General features: G+C 44.4%; 1 protein-coding gene across 1 annotated transcript; it reads left to right on the top strand.

The window, feature by feature from the left end:
- The first annotated feature begins 371 nt into the window (after positions 1 to 371).
- LOC6554065 (hemicentin-2) lies at positions 372 to 9,702 on the top strand. Its single transcript, XM_026979077.1, has 6 exons — positions 372 to 1,293; positions 3,246 to 3,465; positions 4,087 to 4,241; positions 7,081 to 7,291; positions 7,403 to 7,660; positions 8,475 to 9,702. The coding sequence occupies exons 2-6, from the start codon at positions 3,393 to 3,395 to the stop codon at positions 8,747 to 8,749; spliced, it is 972 nt and encodes a 323-aa protein (XP_026834878.1). The 5' UTR covers positions 372 to 1,293; positions 3,246 to 3,392; the 3' UTR covers positions 8,750 to 9,702.
- Positions 9,703 to 15,812: the final 6,110 nt, after the last annotated feature.

Here is a 15,812-nt window from a genome sequence, read left to right as displayed (position 1 = left end):
CGAATGTGTAAGAGAAAGAGAGGAGCGGAGTGACGGAGGAAAGATGAAGAGCGAAACGATCCGGCTTGGTGGTTAGCTGGAAAACCAAAGGATAACCGAGTCGGATTAAAGAACGGAAAGCAGCGAGTTTAAGAAAAAAAAAAAGAAAAACCCTTGCCTTAATGTAAAACCGCTCATCAGGCATGCAAGGAAAGCGACATCAAATGGATAGCGAATTAATATTTGATATGCTCTGGCTTTCGGGGAAATCCTCTCACATCCTCGGAGGTCCTTTTCCCGTGCGCCTGCGTGTGAGAGTGCTTTTCGGAGTCCTGCGATTCGGAGTCGCGGTCCAAGTTCCTTGCGCTCGCCGAGATGGATTCGAAATCAGTTCCAGCACGCGAATCCTGCCGCAAGGATGCCCGTGAACGCTGCTCCGTCGTCGCCGTCGGATAAATCACTCACACGGGAAGGGAAGCTCCGGGAAAAGGGAAAGTGCCAGCAGAAGCAGAAGCAGAAGCACATCGCATTGTGCCACATTTAAAAATGAAAACAGACGAAGGAATGAAGTGAAGGCAGAAGCCAAAAGCCGTTTAATAACTAAATCTCACGGAGCCATCGTTGGTCACGTTCTGAGACGGATACACAAAATGCCTCTCTCCGCGTATCCTTCAAACTTACTGTGTGTGTGTGTTTGCGTCTGTAACTGTGACAGTGTCTGTGTGCTTCCCCCTGTCTCAGTGTGAGTGTGCATACCTATAGGGCTCTGGCTGGCACCTAATGTGGCCAACATACACATACGCACATTTCCGACCAAACGAATATAATAATACAAAGCCCACGTCCTTGTCGCTCGACGCGCTGTCATCGTGTGTGTGCGTGTCCGTGGGTCCGTGGGTCCTTGCGCCTATGTGTCCGTGTGTCCACTTCCGCCGAACGGATATATTTTCGAAATCCGCGCTATTAAGCCACGCAGCCAAGTAAGCCAGGAAGCCAGTAAGCCAGACCAAAATAAACCTGTGTATGCGATTGGGCCTCTTTTTTGACCATTGTTGAACGGATTGATTGGTGAACTGTGACGTTGTCGAACGGCTTGATTGCTGAATTGCGGCATTGTTGAATGCGAATGGTTATTGTGCAACTGTTGAATGAGCCATGCCAGCAGGCCCGCCTAATTATTGCGCATTGCGCAACCAAATGTCAAAGCCAAGATCGAGTGTAACGCAGTAGTAAAATCAGGGAGCTCAAGGATTGACCCGCTTGGATTACGGAGAGGATGACGCTGGTGTCATTTGGAAGCCATTGCCGAGACCCGTAAGTGAAGGAATTTAATTTAATGCGTCCCAGGGACGAGCGGGAAAAACCAACAATAAATAGGGTCCTGGCTGACTGGCTGACTGGCCAAACTGCGGTCGCCCTTTGTCCACCGTTTCCGTTTGACAGGCCTGAAAAGTTAGGAAAAAGAACAACAGAATAATGTTGTTCGCTGGCAGGAGAGGCAAAAACAAAAACTTTTGTTTGATTTCCATGGAGAGTCAAAAGGGCGCCGGCATGCGGGGACCGTGGCTAGGCGATAATTCCACTGTAATAGCTGCGAAAAAATGAAGCCCGCCGCGACAACCTCTTTTATTTTTCCCCGGAAAAACCAGGAAAACCAGGAACTAGGCAACCGAAAAGCCGTCGGCCGAAAGGCCAAAAGTGACCAAAACAAATGGCTTGGTCCTGGGAGCGGACTGCTGCCGACCCTTGGAGTCACGCAGCTAATTGGACTGACAACAAATGTATATTTTTGAGTAATGACCGGGATTATGAAAGACCGCTCTAGGACCCTTACACCCCCCGCCACCACACTGCCCCTTCTCGCCACGAGCTGACTGATTACCGAGTTGGAGTCATAAATAATGAGGGGGAGACCCACGCCGAGGACGCGGGGAAGTCTTGGCAGCAGACTGACAAATTCGCCAAAAGGGATGTCGAGGAAGGAAGCCTGTGAAAGCAATATCGAGTTTATCCAGATAAAACTATATAGTTGACAAGGTCGTTTAGCCAGGAGCTCAGCTTGGGAAAACTTTTTAATTTCATCCTTCACGAAGTTCTCGACTTTTGCCTCAGTTTTCCATTCGGTGCGACCCCCAACCATCCTTTTGTGTCCCCCTGTAATTGCTTTACCCACATTGCAATGCAATATGCCTGGCTCCCCTTTTTTGGGGCGTGGAAAGTGACCCAACCTCCCCTCTCCGCGCTACCACCATCGACCATGAATGCATTTTCTGTGGCGAATGTGAAACGCATTTTCTTGCCCTGGCAACCAAGTCGAAACCGAAAGCTGAGGCTACATCCGGCATTAACCTCATTAACCCGACATTCAGCAGAACCATTTCCCTGGCCTGCGATGGCTCTTGTTCTGTTAATTGGAATTGTGGTGCACTGAGGTCCATAAATATGCGCACATAAGTCGCCTTGAATCAATAATTTATGCTTAATTGCTGGATTCTGGAAGAGATTCACATTATAATAATGTGCGCAACTCGTGCAACTGAATTTGTTGGGATATTTTGTCCATAATATATAATAGTATATCATATATTCTTGGCAGTAGGAAAACGCAGCTGCAATTTGACAGATAACCAGTAATTTGCTGACCCAGTTATAAAGCTAATTATATCCGATAGCTCAGCAATTCGTTTCAATAATAATTAAGTTAGAGAGCCATAGAATGAATTTTTTTTTTTAATTTTCAATAAACAAGCCAATTTTGTTTCAGCAATAATTGAATATTTTGCTGAATAATTGCAGTGCGTAGTGGTGGGAAAAAAGATTCTCAATATTGTGTTTGAAAACTAGCAGGAAAATGTTTGTCTGCAACAGAAGTCATTAATTTTGTTGGATTTTTATGAAATAATTATATGATTTGTTTGTTTTTACCAAATTATTCATTGTTCCCTCAATATTTAAGGCTATATTATCGCTTAATTGTGTCATATATAAAGTTTATTGTTATTATTCAATCGTTTGGCCATCTAGGAGTAATGAAACGCACTGTACTAAACACTTGTCGAGATGGGTAGGCAATTTCCCGGCTGAGGGGAAAGCTATATTGGCTCTACTCACTCCCCCAAGGACCCTGCCCATATTCCGGATATATATCTGGCTTTCATCATTTGCCCAGAAAATTACATTCCCATTCCCCCAGTTATTTTCCAGGCGCGTCCTTCGCCTCTGGTGCCATAAAAAAAGCCCTGGTAATAATATTTCCTTCTTTGCAGATTATTAAACCTTAAACCGTAAACGGAGCAAATACAACAGCCGGCAGGAGCCGGAGCCCGAGCCGGAGCCGGAGCAGGAGCAGGAGGACTCCTTAGCCCTCATCAAAGTAGCAGCCGTAGTAGCAGTCCGAGTGGAGAGCATAAAACATGTGGACAACGGACTGCCCGGGAGCGTTGAAAGCGATTTGCCTGGTGCCGCTGTGGCTGCTCCTGTTCCTTGGTGGGTATTCTTCCACGAAATTGCACGGCGAAAGAATGTAGGTGTAATCCTTTCGGTAAGAAGCAGTGAAGAAGGGAAAAGGATAAAAACCGCAGACGGTTTATGGGCTTATAAATCGCTGAAAGTGAGAGTACCTAGTTTCAAAATGAAAGGGTTTTAAGTGCTCTTCACTCTCATATTTAATTTTAAGTAAAACTGTCAAGTTGAAAATACAAGTTGAATGGGGAATTTAATATGATTAAAAACGATTGTCGTTTTGTGCAGAGACTGCATTAAAGAGCATTCAAATTTGTCAATGTGTCATTGACAATCGCACGGCTTTTTAATTAAACCCATTGACACTGATGACGAGAACAGATACGATAAGCTTAACTAAAGCCAAAAGGCGCTTTCAGCAGAATCTTAATCGCATCTCACATAAATATCCCATAGGTGATTTAAGGCCAAGTACTCGTATAATTCGTTTCGGTGGAAAGCTTTTATTTATTTTGAAAATGAAAAGCGACCTTCTTTCGCCTGCAAACGTACATAATTGATGGCCAATTTAAGTGATATTTGTACCCTCCTCATGCATACACATAGGTATTAATGGGTCTGCATCCACTGCTTGTTTATTCGCAGATTGCGGCATGGTCGGTGGCGAGGTGCCGCCGCATTACTGGGAAACCCCGTACTCGCAGCCGTACTTCGACAACTCCTCGAGGCGTGAGGTCACCGCAACCGTGGGCCAGGCGGCCCTGCTGCACTGCCGCGTCCGGAATCTGGGCGATCGAGCGGTAAGTGTTGGGGGTCAGGACGGCGAGGAGCACCCAGCAATTAATGCGCCATGCGCCCCGAAGGTTTCTCAGCATTATATTCGCATAAGGCATAAGGCATAAGGCAAAACAAACGACCTGCGGCGGTCGTGTGGCAGATTTGTAGATTACTTTTAAAAGATTACGCCATAAAGTTGGTGGTTGGACCCCAGAGCCACCATTATGGTGGTTGGTCACCCATCTCCGAATGTCTGTGGGTTGAATGCGCTCCATGCGCTCCATGGGCTCCACGCGCCCCATTCCAACGCCCAATAGCACTTTGTGTTTGGCTCGCTCTGGTTTGCACATTTGTAACACGGCTTCGCTTCCGCTCCGAGCGATTTGTTAGCAATGCAACAACACAGGGCAGCGAACAGCCCTCCGCCCTCCGCCCTCCGCCTCTGACTCTGCCTCTGCCCTTTGACCCCTGACCCGTAAGCTAACCCCGCGCCACGCCATGCCCCGCCCCCCTAACTGCCTGCTCAACCTTTTGTCCGAAGCAAGCGCTCTGTGGCTGTGCAATTATGCGGTGTAATAAATTTTACGTTGTCCGTGTCTTGCCCTCCCCCGGAGATCCCGAGGACCCCGTAGACCCCGATTCGCCGCCAGGAAGCGACAACGATGTCAGCAACGCTCGTTCGCCCGCCCAACTTTCAGCAAGTCAGTTGAATTGAGTAATTAACGCCGGGGCTTGGAGCAGGGGAGGATCCAACATGCGGAGCCCAACTCTGAACTCTGCCTCGGTGTCCCTAATCCTCCAGCCGAGGCATTGTCTCCCCTTATATGCGGCTAATTGGCGGTGTCTCCAGCACGTTGCATTCAACATTCTCCGTTCTGGGTGCTCGTTGCTCGGTGTTCTGTGCTGCATGCTGCACCAATCCCGACTCGTAGGGATTCATTCTCCAGTCACTCAACGTCCTCCTCGCCCAAGTTTCGTGCTAATTGATTGTCGCAATATATGCACGACATGAAAATTTGCCTCTTAATGGAATTTTTCGCATTTCGTTGCATACTTCGGGGGGCAGACTCAAAAGGAAAAGGAAAAGCCGAAGGAGCACTAAACGAGGCTTAATCGCTTTTCGAAAATGTAGTTCAAGTGAAGTGAACTAGTTCACTTGCCATTGTGCAATTGATTTATGAACAAAGATTCTACTCCATATTGTTTCCAAATACGTGTATGTTGCGCACTTTAATTAACACATGGAATTCCCCGTTGGCAACTCAATTGTAAAAACAAATTGTATCCCTTTAGTTAATATGCTTAAAACGAACATTTAAATCATTTACTTCATTTTTTGTATTAATCAATCATATCTTGCGTATAAAAACGCGCTATTTTAAAGAGAAAATTGCATTACGAATGTGTTAATTGTTTGGTTTCCCTTTTTTTGTGGCTTTTTTGTGCGAATAATCACGGTGTTGACCAAAGTTTCGCCTTGAAACCATTCGCACTGGGGAAATGCAATTAATTTTAATTGAATATTTTGCATTAGCAAACGACCGGTGAATGTATGTATTTTAATTTAAATATAAATCAAGCGGCTTCTTTATGAGCACGGCTTGCCAAGCACTAATCCATAATTAATTGAACCCAAACAAACGAGAAAATTAAGCATTGCACAAAGCCGTGTGCTTCATTTTCTCCCTTGGCAAAGTGGAAACCCTATAAACGAAATCCGGAATGGATATATAAAACTATTCTGGGGCTGAGCCACACTAAGTAACCCAATTGCAGCCATAAATTAGAGTCCAGACAAAGCCGTAACAGGCAATTAATGAATTTCTAGTTTTTCCCGCCCACAAATGGGAAAACTTTGGGCAACCATTTAAAGTTGTTCAATTTGCTTCGGAGCTAAAGCATCCTTCAGGTGCCACAATTTCTGGCAAGGAGCACAAAGAACGAGTGGCAGGAATCCTTTTAAGCCGTACAACACACTTTTGCTACCCGAGAAAAATCCTGCTAATTATCCGAACACATAAAAGAACAATTCTGTTATTATTTTGGGGATTAGCCATGTGAAACGATTTGGAGCTGGCCCCACTGAATATTAAGTAAAAACTTTTTATTTCGTCACAAAAACTTTTGGCATATTTCTCTATCGCCGGAGAGATGTCATAAAGCTTAGTCTATTAGGCAAATAGAGCAATTTTCGCTTGGAAAAAAAATGGCTTGAAAACATTTTGATGCAAATATAGATGGCAAGTCGATTTTGTTTCACTTTTCGTTTCAACACAACTTAGGCTAGTTTGGAGTAGATAATCTTGTTTGTGTCAATATTTAAGTGGTATCTGCAATATATAATTGTTTTGCGTATCGTATAAAACATCACTGCACGAATATATAAACATATTATAATGTTTACGAAAACGAGCAACTCCCCATTTGAGCACGGAATAATTTTTCATTTGCAACTTTGACAGCTGCATGCATTTTTTCGTGCAAGAAAGGCAGCCGAAAAAGGCTTTTATTAAATTTATATACACGTTTTCAAGTATATGTAGGTCAACTTTTTTGCTGGTGCCAAGTGGCAACAAAAGTTAGATTGAATTAATTTTTTGTTTATGAAAACCAACAATATATACAATTGAAAAATACTGAGGCAGCGCTGTACGAGTATATAAATAACGAGATGGCTATTTCTGATTTTTTAGCGGATTTTAATACCTACAGAGATTCTTGAAATAGAAATATTGAAATATTTCTTTAAGATAAAAGTACAGGGGTTTTTAATAAAATGGGATATACTCTAAAGCATTCAATATCTAATGGTTATGGGGCTCAAAGGATTATGGACTTAATGGCCACTTCCTTCTCCGCCAGGTGTCCTGGATAAGGAAGCGCGACCTGCACATCCTGACAGTGGGAATACTAACCTACACAAACGACCAGCGCTTCCAGTCGCTGCACTCCGAGGGATCCGACGAGTGGACGCTGCGCATCTCGTCGCCACAGCCGCGAGACTCGGGCACCTACGAGTGCCAGGTGTCCACGGAGCCGAAGATCAGCCAAGGATTCCGCCTCAACGTTGTGGGTGAGTATTGAAACCGGGAGTTGGGCGATGAGATGTTAGCTGGCCATTAAGTGGGCGGAGTGCTAATTAATGGCCTGCCCCGTGTGGCTTTTTATTACCTCTCAACGGCAGTGTCGCGGGCCAAGATCCTGGGCAACGCGGAGCTCTTCATCAAGAGCGGCAGCGACATCAATCTCACCTGCCTGGCGATGCAGTCGCCGGTGCCGCCATCGTTCATCTACTGGTACAAGGGCAAGCGGGTCATGAATTACTCGCAGCGCGGTGGCATCAACGTCATCACGGAGCGTTCCACACGGACCAGCAAGCTGCTCATAGCCAAGGCCACGCCGGCGGACTCGGGCAACTACACGTGCTCCCCGAGCAGCTCAGGTGAGTCCCAGTTCCAGTTCCAGTTCCAATTCCATGTCCATGTGCTCGTCCCAACCAGACTTTCCCACCCACACTCGCTAAATTTGATTGCCAAAAAATGGGCAAAGAGACAGGTAACTGAAAGCTGCTCAGCAGCTGGCAGTAGTTTCAGTGGAGATTAATCATTAATTTAAGCAAAGTTGTAAAAGTCTTAGCAACTCGTTTAATTCTTAATTTAAAGACAAGCCATTGCGCCAAAAATAGCAACAATCTCCGAACAAGTCTTCAGAACTTTTTGAGCCTCTCGGAAGTGAAATGGAAAACATGAGTGATTGTTCATTAGGCTGAGTTTTTCCGGATGGGCGTATAAAGTTATTGATACCTTTTATAAATAGCTCGCTGTCTGTGTTGGATATTCTAATGGGTGGAGTTTATTGTCATGCATACCTATTAACCTTTAGGCTATCTAATTGTGTGTAAAGTTTGCATTCTATGTTCGAAACTCTTATAATTACAAGTGGAAATTGCTTAAATTACTTTACTTGGAAATTACTTAACGTATCGAGTAACAATTTATAATGAAGTTTATTTTATAAATTATTCTGTATGTTCTGTTCTTCTTCACAACTCGATTCAACATAACTACCTTAGTAACCGAAACATCAATGAAGTAATTTTATACGTTTTCTGTGGACTTTGAGGTACATAAATTCCATACCTTTGAAAGGAATAGAGCACTGAATTTGGCGAGTGTGCCCAGGGCAATTAATGAGACTTTGTGATCTGCGGCATTTTCAGCGCCACATTCATTTCCCGCCACTCCCACTCGTTGCAGATTCCGCCTCCGTGGTGGTGCACGTCATCAACGGGGAACATCCGGCTGCCATGCAGCACGGCAACAGCAGCGCCAGCTGCCTGCGTCCCCTTTCAGCCACGTCCGTGCCTTTCGTCCTTGCCACCTGGATGTCGATGACGGTGGCGGGTGTCGCCTGGAACTGTAACTTCAACGGCAACTGGAACTGGAGTCCCGACTGGCGCTGGCACTGGAACCGAAACTGGAATTGGAGCAACCTGGCCGCCGGCCTAGTGGGTCTCTGGAGCTGGAGCTGATCCGGAAGGCAGTATCGCGCAGATGCCGCCATTGGTAGTCTAGGCCGCAAAAAGCTGAGCAACAGTCCCGGCCAAGTTGGGACTGAATCACTCCTCCCCAGGTGCATTTAATGAGAGCGGCGGAGGAGCGTCTTACGAACTAGTGTGTACATATACAGTGTGTCCTTCAACGAGTATTATCTTTAAGACATCCCCGAGCAGGCAGGCAGTATTACGAAAGAAGTTTTAATCAACCACAGTCAACAGGAAGAGTCCAGGCCACATGCACTATTCATACGCAGGAAAATTAATGAGAAAGTATATCGTATCGAAATCCCAGCAGCTGTTCACCCAAAAAGCAGTGTTTTCATTGTATAACATTTGAAATTCATTTGGAATTCGTTTTACACAGGGTTATAATCACCGCAAAACCGGCCAAAAGTCAGCAATTATAGAGAACCTTTCGGTTTACATTATCATTTGGGTTTATTGAAGCTGAAATGTCCGATTGTATATATACAATACACAAACATAAATAATTTAGGCCCTCGATTGTTTATTTATTCATACCGAAATCAAACACCCTGCACGTTGGGAAGTGAAGTGAATAGATGGGGAATGTAGCCCCGGCTATATTTATATAAATATATATATATAGATGGTTATTCAGTGTATATGGATAAGTTTTTATCTGGTTGTCAGCCGCAAAATTGTTCTACGTAGTCCATCATCTAGTTACTGTGTAAAATATTCATACTTGATAATTGTACATTTAGAGGTCGGTTTTAAGCGGTCTTGATAAGACTTTTAAGCAGTAAGAGCGAACGGATCGATTCGATCGCGGTTGAACGCAAACCAAATAGCGAAAAGAAAAACTTACACAAATTATTAAAACTAACGAAAAAAAAAAAGGTAAATGAAGCTAACCTAAGCGGAGTCAAGTATGTTTTTCTGTTTAAACAATGCAAAAATAAACGAACAATGTTTCTCCATAATAAATGAAAATATGGATATGGTTAAAAAAAATCGAGGCGTGTGCGCACCGAGCCTTTCTCATTTCATTAAGATGGGGTCATGTGGCAGCTTAACGAGCCGCATAATGGAAAGGGGAAGCGGAAATTGGGGGTGGCACAAGTTTTTATCCTATTATGGCAGCATTTAATTAACGTCCGATTTGGTGGCCCGTATGCCTAGCCAGAATCGGTTCGATCATCTTCATTATGCATACGCCACGTTGGCCCGCAAATCCGACAGCTACTGGCCACATTCGGTGGCAGCCACAATCCATGGCCACTGCCGCAGTGCCAATGTGCCCCCGAAAATGAAAGACTAATTAAGCGGCTTATTTGCGCGTATTAATAGACCGACTTGTGGTCAGCTCAGCATGTGTAGTGTGTGTTATGGGTGTTATGGGTGTGTGTGCACGTTTGGTCCGACAAAAAGCGAGGTGGCACTGAAAACCCAACTAGCAACTGGCTAAACCAACAAGTATTTATATTTCGATTTAAAAATAGCAAAAAAGCACCCTACACAAACAAGGACACCAGCTACACGCACACATTTACAAACTATGGCCACTGCAGATACATCCGAAATGGACTTATAACACTGTACAGAAGCTTACGTGACAGGGATTTGGGGTTTGGAGGGTGAAAAAGGGTGCAAAAGTCAAAGGAAAATAAATGGTTTTTCAGCTTTTATTTACTTGAGAGACGCAGTCCCGAAATGGGGGATAGAACAAAAATTTGGGGAACGGAATGCAGCCAAGGATGAGGTTGATGATGCGCCAGTGGAATCAATGTAAAGGTCACAATTTATTCAATTGCCTTTTGCCAAGATATTTTTATGGCGTGTTCATGTGCCTGGACACCCGCTCAGACGCTCACTGATATTGGCCATGGCCAGTCAGCCAGGCAGTCAGCCATCCAGGAGGAGCAGACCTAATCCCAAATCACAACGGAATTACAAACTGGTAATGGTTATGTGGCGGAGGAAGATGAAGAAGAAGAGGGTCTCGGAAGCCGGGACTTTTGGCCCCCAAACCCCCGGCACATAATGGCCAATTGATAGCCAAAAGGCATTAACACGCCAAAGAAATTCCCCAGGCTAGAACAGAGATGTTGCCAAAAAAGCGAGCAAATTTCCAGCAAACACACACATACCCAAACACACACTCACACACACTTGCAGAGGGGAGACGGGGAAAATATTAAGTTCAAATGTAGCAGAAATCCAAAATACGTGCCATGACATAGAAAACAGCACTGCCAAAGGGGCCCATACATGAGGGTACGGGGTAGTGAGGGTCCTTGGGACATCGTAACCAATCCCTCGGCCACGCCCCCTTTTGATCCACCCCTCTAAATGAAACTAACTCCCCTGTTTAGGTGCGGCGTGCGTGCGTGAAGCTAAAATCACGTCCGATTCGATGCGTTGCGTTGCCACGAGAATTTATTGGGGAAAGGTCGGCAAATTCATACATCGATATTTTTTTAGATACCCCACCTGATGTTAAAGTGTGCGTGAGGGGCTGCACGGAGAGAAAAGGTGCTGTAAACTCAGATTGATTGACTGATTGATGTATTTGGTATATCACATATTCTGGTCCTGCAAATACCGGTAATAACTAAAATACCCATATGTATATAATTTGTTTAATTTAAAATTTTTATTTATTAGAAATGTGTAATTTTTTCTCATTCCCAATAGACCAATCGACCATATGTAAGTCCTATTCCTTGGCACTGCTCTACTTTAGTTATAACCTATAGTTAAAAAATATAAGCAATCAAATGAAGCCTTGACATCCCTGCAATCGGAAGGAAAAGCCATGTTAGCCAACCATTTTTGTCCAAGTGCAAGAGTGTGTTCAGTGAAAAATTCAATACGAAATGCAGGCACCAAGTGGAAAGACGTAGACAAATGGCCAACCGTCTGGTAAGCGGATGAAAATGACTTACGCACCGAGAGCGTAACAACTTACCTGGCCAGTTCCGAAGGACTCTTAAAAGCGTTAAATATTTTACGATATGTGCAACTTGACTAGCCCCCTCGACTAGCTCCCCTAAGCATCCGCCTCCGCATCCGCATACGCCTCCACATTCACTTTGCAGCCCCCTTTGTACCCCGATCCGGGTGCTTTTGGCTCAAAAGCGAACGAGTGGTGTAGTTAATGGCTCAGAAGCGCACGAACGAATGCAGGGCAACAACAACTGGGCCAAGTAATGGCAGCAGCAAGAGGAAGTTGGAGAAAAGCAGCAAATAAATTTATGAAATTTTCATCAACATTTTTGACAACAACAAACGCATTGAAGACGCAGCGGGCGTTGGGCGGTGGGTGGTGGGCGAAGAAAAAACATTTGTAAAATGGAAATTGAAATATACCAGGAAAATTGTTTAAATGCATGGAAAGTGCTCAAGTGCGATAGGAAGCCAGAGTGCGTAGAGAAAAACCACTGGAACACAGAAAAAAACAGAGCGATTTTAGCTGACAGACCCTTGTCAAAAGTATCTAGTAAATACATTTCATATTATCTATATTTTATCAAACGATTAAAGCCCAAATGGGATTATGTTCAAGTATATGCGTTCATATGCAGATGTTATTGATAACTTTCTGTAGTTGGTACTAGAAATGTGCATGTATTTGTTTAACTATAAACTTGTTGGCCTACCATAACTCTTCTAATCCACCTTTCACCCCTGAACTATAATTTGGCAAACAAAAGCGCCGGGACAGCGGTGAAAAATGATGGAATTAAATCGTTGAAAAATTTGATTTTTCCCTGTGCTGTGTGTAAGTTGGGAAAATCAAAGAAGGAAAACCAGCCAGGCACGTCATGGCAAATGGAAAGCGACAGCAACAACAGCACAAACAACAACGACAGTGGCTAATGAAATCTCTCAAGTGCATGGAAATTGCTAATCGGATGTGTGGGTGTTTGTGTTTGTGTGTGTGCGTGTGCGTGCGAACGGGACGGCGCGGGAAAATGGAGAGCGAAGTGTCGGAAATGGGGTTTAAGGGGATAACGGGGGTGGCGATGGGGGCCCTTAAAAGAGGGGCGGGGGAGTAAAAGCCAAGTGAAATTGCTGCAGCCAATTGCATGGAAAGTACGCACAGGATGCACCCGAAAGTTCCGAAAGTTGCCACAGCAGTTAGCAACGGATTAAGCGAATCAAGCACAATCAGATAATCCCAATCCCTTCCCCACAGAAATTACAAATGAATTAAGCACAAAACTTTCGGGGATAATATCTCAATTTCTGCCCACTTGCCCACTTCGCCCCCTTATCCTCATACCCCTTCGATTCCCTTCGATGCCGCCTAAGACTTGGATGATTTATGATCCAAATCCGCATTTGCATAGATACATTTATCGATGTGCCCAGGTAAACAAAAGATGGTGGAGCACAGGCCCCCATCTTTTGGGCCCAATCAAATATTTGTTTAGCTCGAAGGGGGCACGAGTATGTGTGCGTGTGTGTGTGGGTGTGGCGGCTGTTAACGGGAACGATATCGGCTTAATTCCGTTGGCTTTCCATATTGCTTCTGACAGCAGATCAATCGAGTGGAAAATGTTTCGACTGGCGCTTTGGGGCAATCGGTTTATCGGATGTCTCCATTATATTTAGCCAATAATTGGCCCACAAGCAGGTATTATCCATCCCGTGGATCCACCATCCCCCCTCCGCGCTATTAAGATCCAAGGATAACTTTATAAAGTGCTGAAGCACAAGGTGAGATTGCATTAGGAACTGTCAATGAATGGACCGAAGTCAAGACAAAGGAACCACAAAATTGCTGAGACTTTCAAAGCAAAACAAAGGCACCAGTCGCTGCACAAAATGGGGCGGGGGGATGGGGGCTTTCGACCAGCATAGCAAAGCAGCCACTTGTGGAGAGGGGGCGGTCGTTCCGGTGGGTAGTGGGGGATGTGGGTTTGAGGGAATGCAGGTGGAATGGCCAGCAATGTCTGTTTGTCCCAACAATTGGCCCAAAGCGTTCTATTGTGTTCCGCAGTAGCTCACCACCCTCTTCCCTTGGCTCTTCCTTTCTGTGCTTTGGACTGCTCATGTTACCCCCAAGAGCCCCAACATTCCCCCACCTCCCCCTCTCACATCTTTCTACACGTCGAGTAAATATTACATATTTTGTTACATATTACATATTAACCCTCAAGGAATTGTTAACTATCAGTACGTAACATATTTATATTTTCATTACAAGCAATTGGTATATGGCAATTTCAACTCAATTTGCCTAATGTGTCCGATATATGATATTCATTAAAATGAAAATAGTTAAATAATACGATATGCCATTCATGTTTCACATATATATCACTATATATATATGTACATATATATTTATATATATACTATTGTTACTTGTGTTTTTTGCAATATTGGTAGTGTCATTCCAGATACATGTAGTCATTTATACTTTTGTTTCAGTGCATAGATACAGAAAGCGAGAGCTAGAGACTTCTCAGCTCAAAACGATAAACAGACTGACAATAGCAGTTGGAGAAGCTCCTTCAGCTTACGGAATTTAATACAAAATACTCGATGCTCCATACCGAAAAATCGTCGTCGCTTATTCCCAGGCCCCAAATCTGGAACCCCCTAGATCCCATTCCCTCCATGCCAAATCTAGTAACCCAGTGAACCCCTTTTTGGTACCGACTCTTTTTCTCTCATTTTGGGGTAGCACGTTTTTATGACTTAATGCTAACAAACGCATCCACGTGCCAAAATAATCGCCCGACTCTTTCTGTTGACTCGGCTCATTGTGCCTCGGCTTTGGACCAATTTTGTTGCCAATACGTTTTAGCCATGTTTGTACAAAACGCAAACGGATTTGCCAATGTTTATGCCATGGATTATTGCGGCATGCGTAAGCCTGTCTACGTGTATTGGCCACTCAACCGCCCAGCGACCACCCAATTGTGTGTGTGTGTGTGCGGGAAATCCGTGTGGCCAGAAAATTGTCCAAGACCATAAAGCCCGAGCTATGACTATGGCCAGGTGCCCGGACCGATAATAATAATAATAATAGGCCACCGGCAATGGCAATGGCAGCATGAGCGTTAGCGTTAGCGGCTAAAAAGCCATCAAGAAATTTATGGCCCAAAACTGTGAGGGTCTTTAAAATTCAACCCATTTCGCCGGATGCCAGATTTGATGCTGATTTGGGTGCTGGTGCTCCACCAGCATTCCGAGATCCTCTTTGCCATCGGTTGCCTTCTACTGCAGCTGCCAATTAGAGAGCTATGTCAAATTGTCTTCTTCAAAAAAAAAAAAACAGAAGGAACCAAAGTGCTGCGACTGGAGCATCAGCGTAGTTATAATGCGACATTACAATAAAAAGTGCGCTTGTAAGCTGACATGCAACATTGCTGCAATTTTCAGGAACTACTGCCGCTGCAGAAGATGCGATGACGACGACTCTGATGACGAATGGGAGTAAAGAAGCATGAAAACCTAAGGGAAAATAGTGCGGGGGTTTTTCGCGTGGAGATCCTGGTGACTAGGAATGGGGGTAAACTCAACAAGAGATTGAGTGGAATGCTGGAAATAACGAAGGTTGTCGCTTAAAGCTTTGACAGCTGCTATTGCGTTGCGTCGCTGGGAGCAATTGAATTTTTGTATCTAGTAGGGGGCTTAACCCCCTAATGCCGACGCAAACAGGATTAGATGCCATGCCAGCTGATTGCCCATTCGAGGACCATCAGGATTCGGTTAATTATTCAAGAATGGCAAACGGCAAGCTGCCAGCTGCAAGTTGCAAGTTGCATGTGGCAAGTTGGCAATGCATTGCCGAATTCCGGTTGAATATGCAAGAGCACGTGGCGCAATCAAGGCAAGACAGTACTAAAACCAACTGACTCAGTCGATTAATTTGACTGGGTTTTACACACACTTTTGGCCAAAAAATTCCTCACTTTAAATCCCTGGCAATATTCTGCCTCAGTTCCTTGCTTTAAATTGAAAATAGCCGGCATTCCATTCATATAGAATATGTAGCTACCATATGCGCTTTACATATACAGTTTAGTAATTATACATTTTTTAGTCCATTTTA

This window comes from Drosophila erecta, unplaced genomic scaffold, assembly GCF_003286155.1.
Source record: "Drosophila erecta strain 14021-0224.00,06,07 unplaced genomic scaffold, DereRS2 tig00000000-arrow-pilon, whole genome shotgun sequence".
Classification (NCBI taxonomy): Eukaryota; Metazoa; Arthropoda; class Insecta; order Diptera; family Drosophilidae; genus Drosophila; species Drosophila erecta.
The sequence above is the reverse complement of the archived record's forward strand: the minus strand, read 5'-3'. Positions and strand labels throughout refer to the sequence as shown.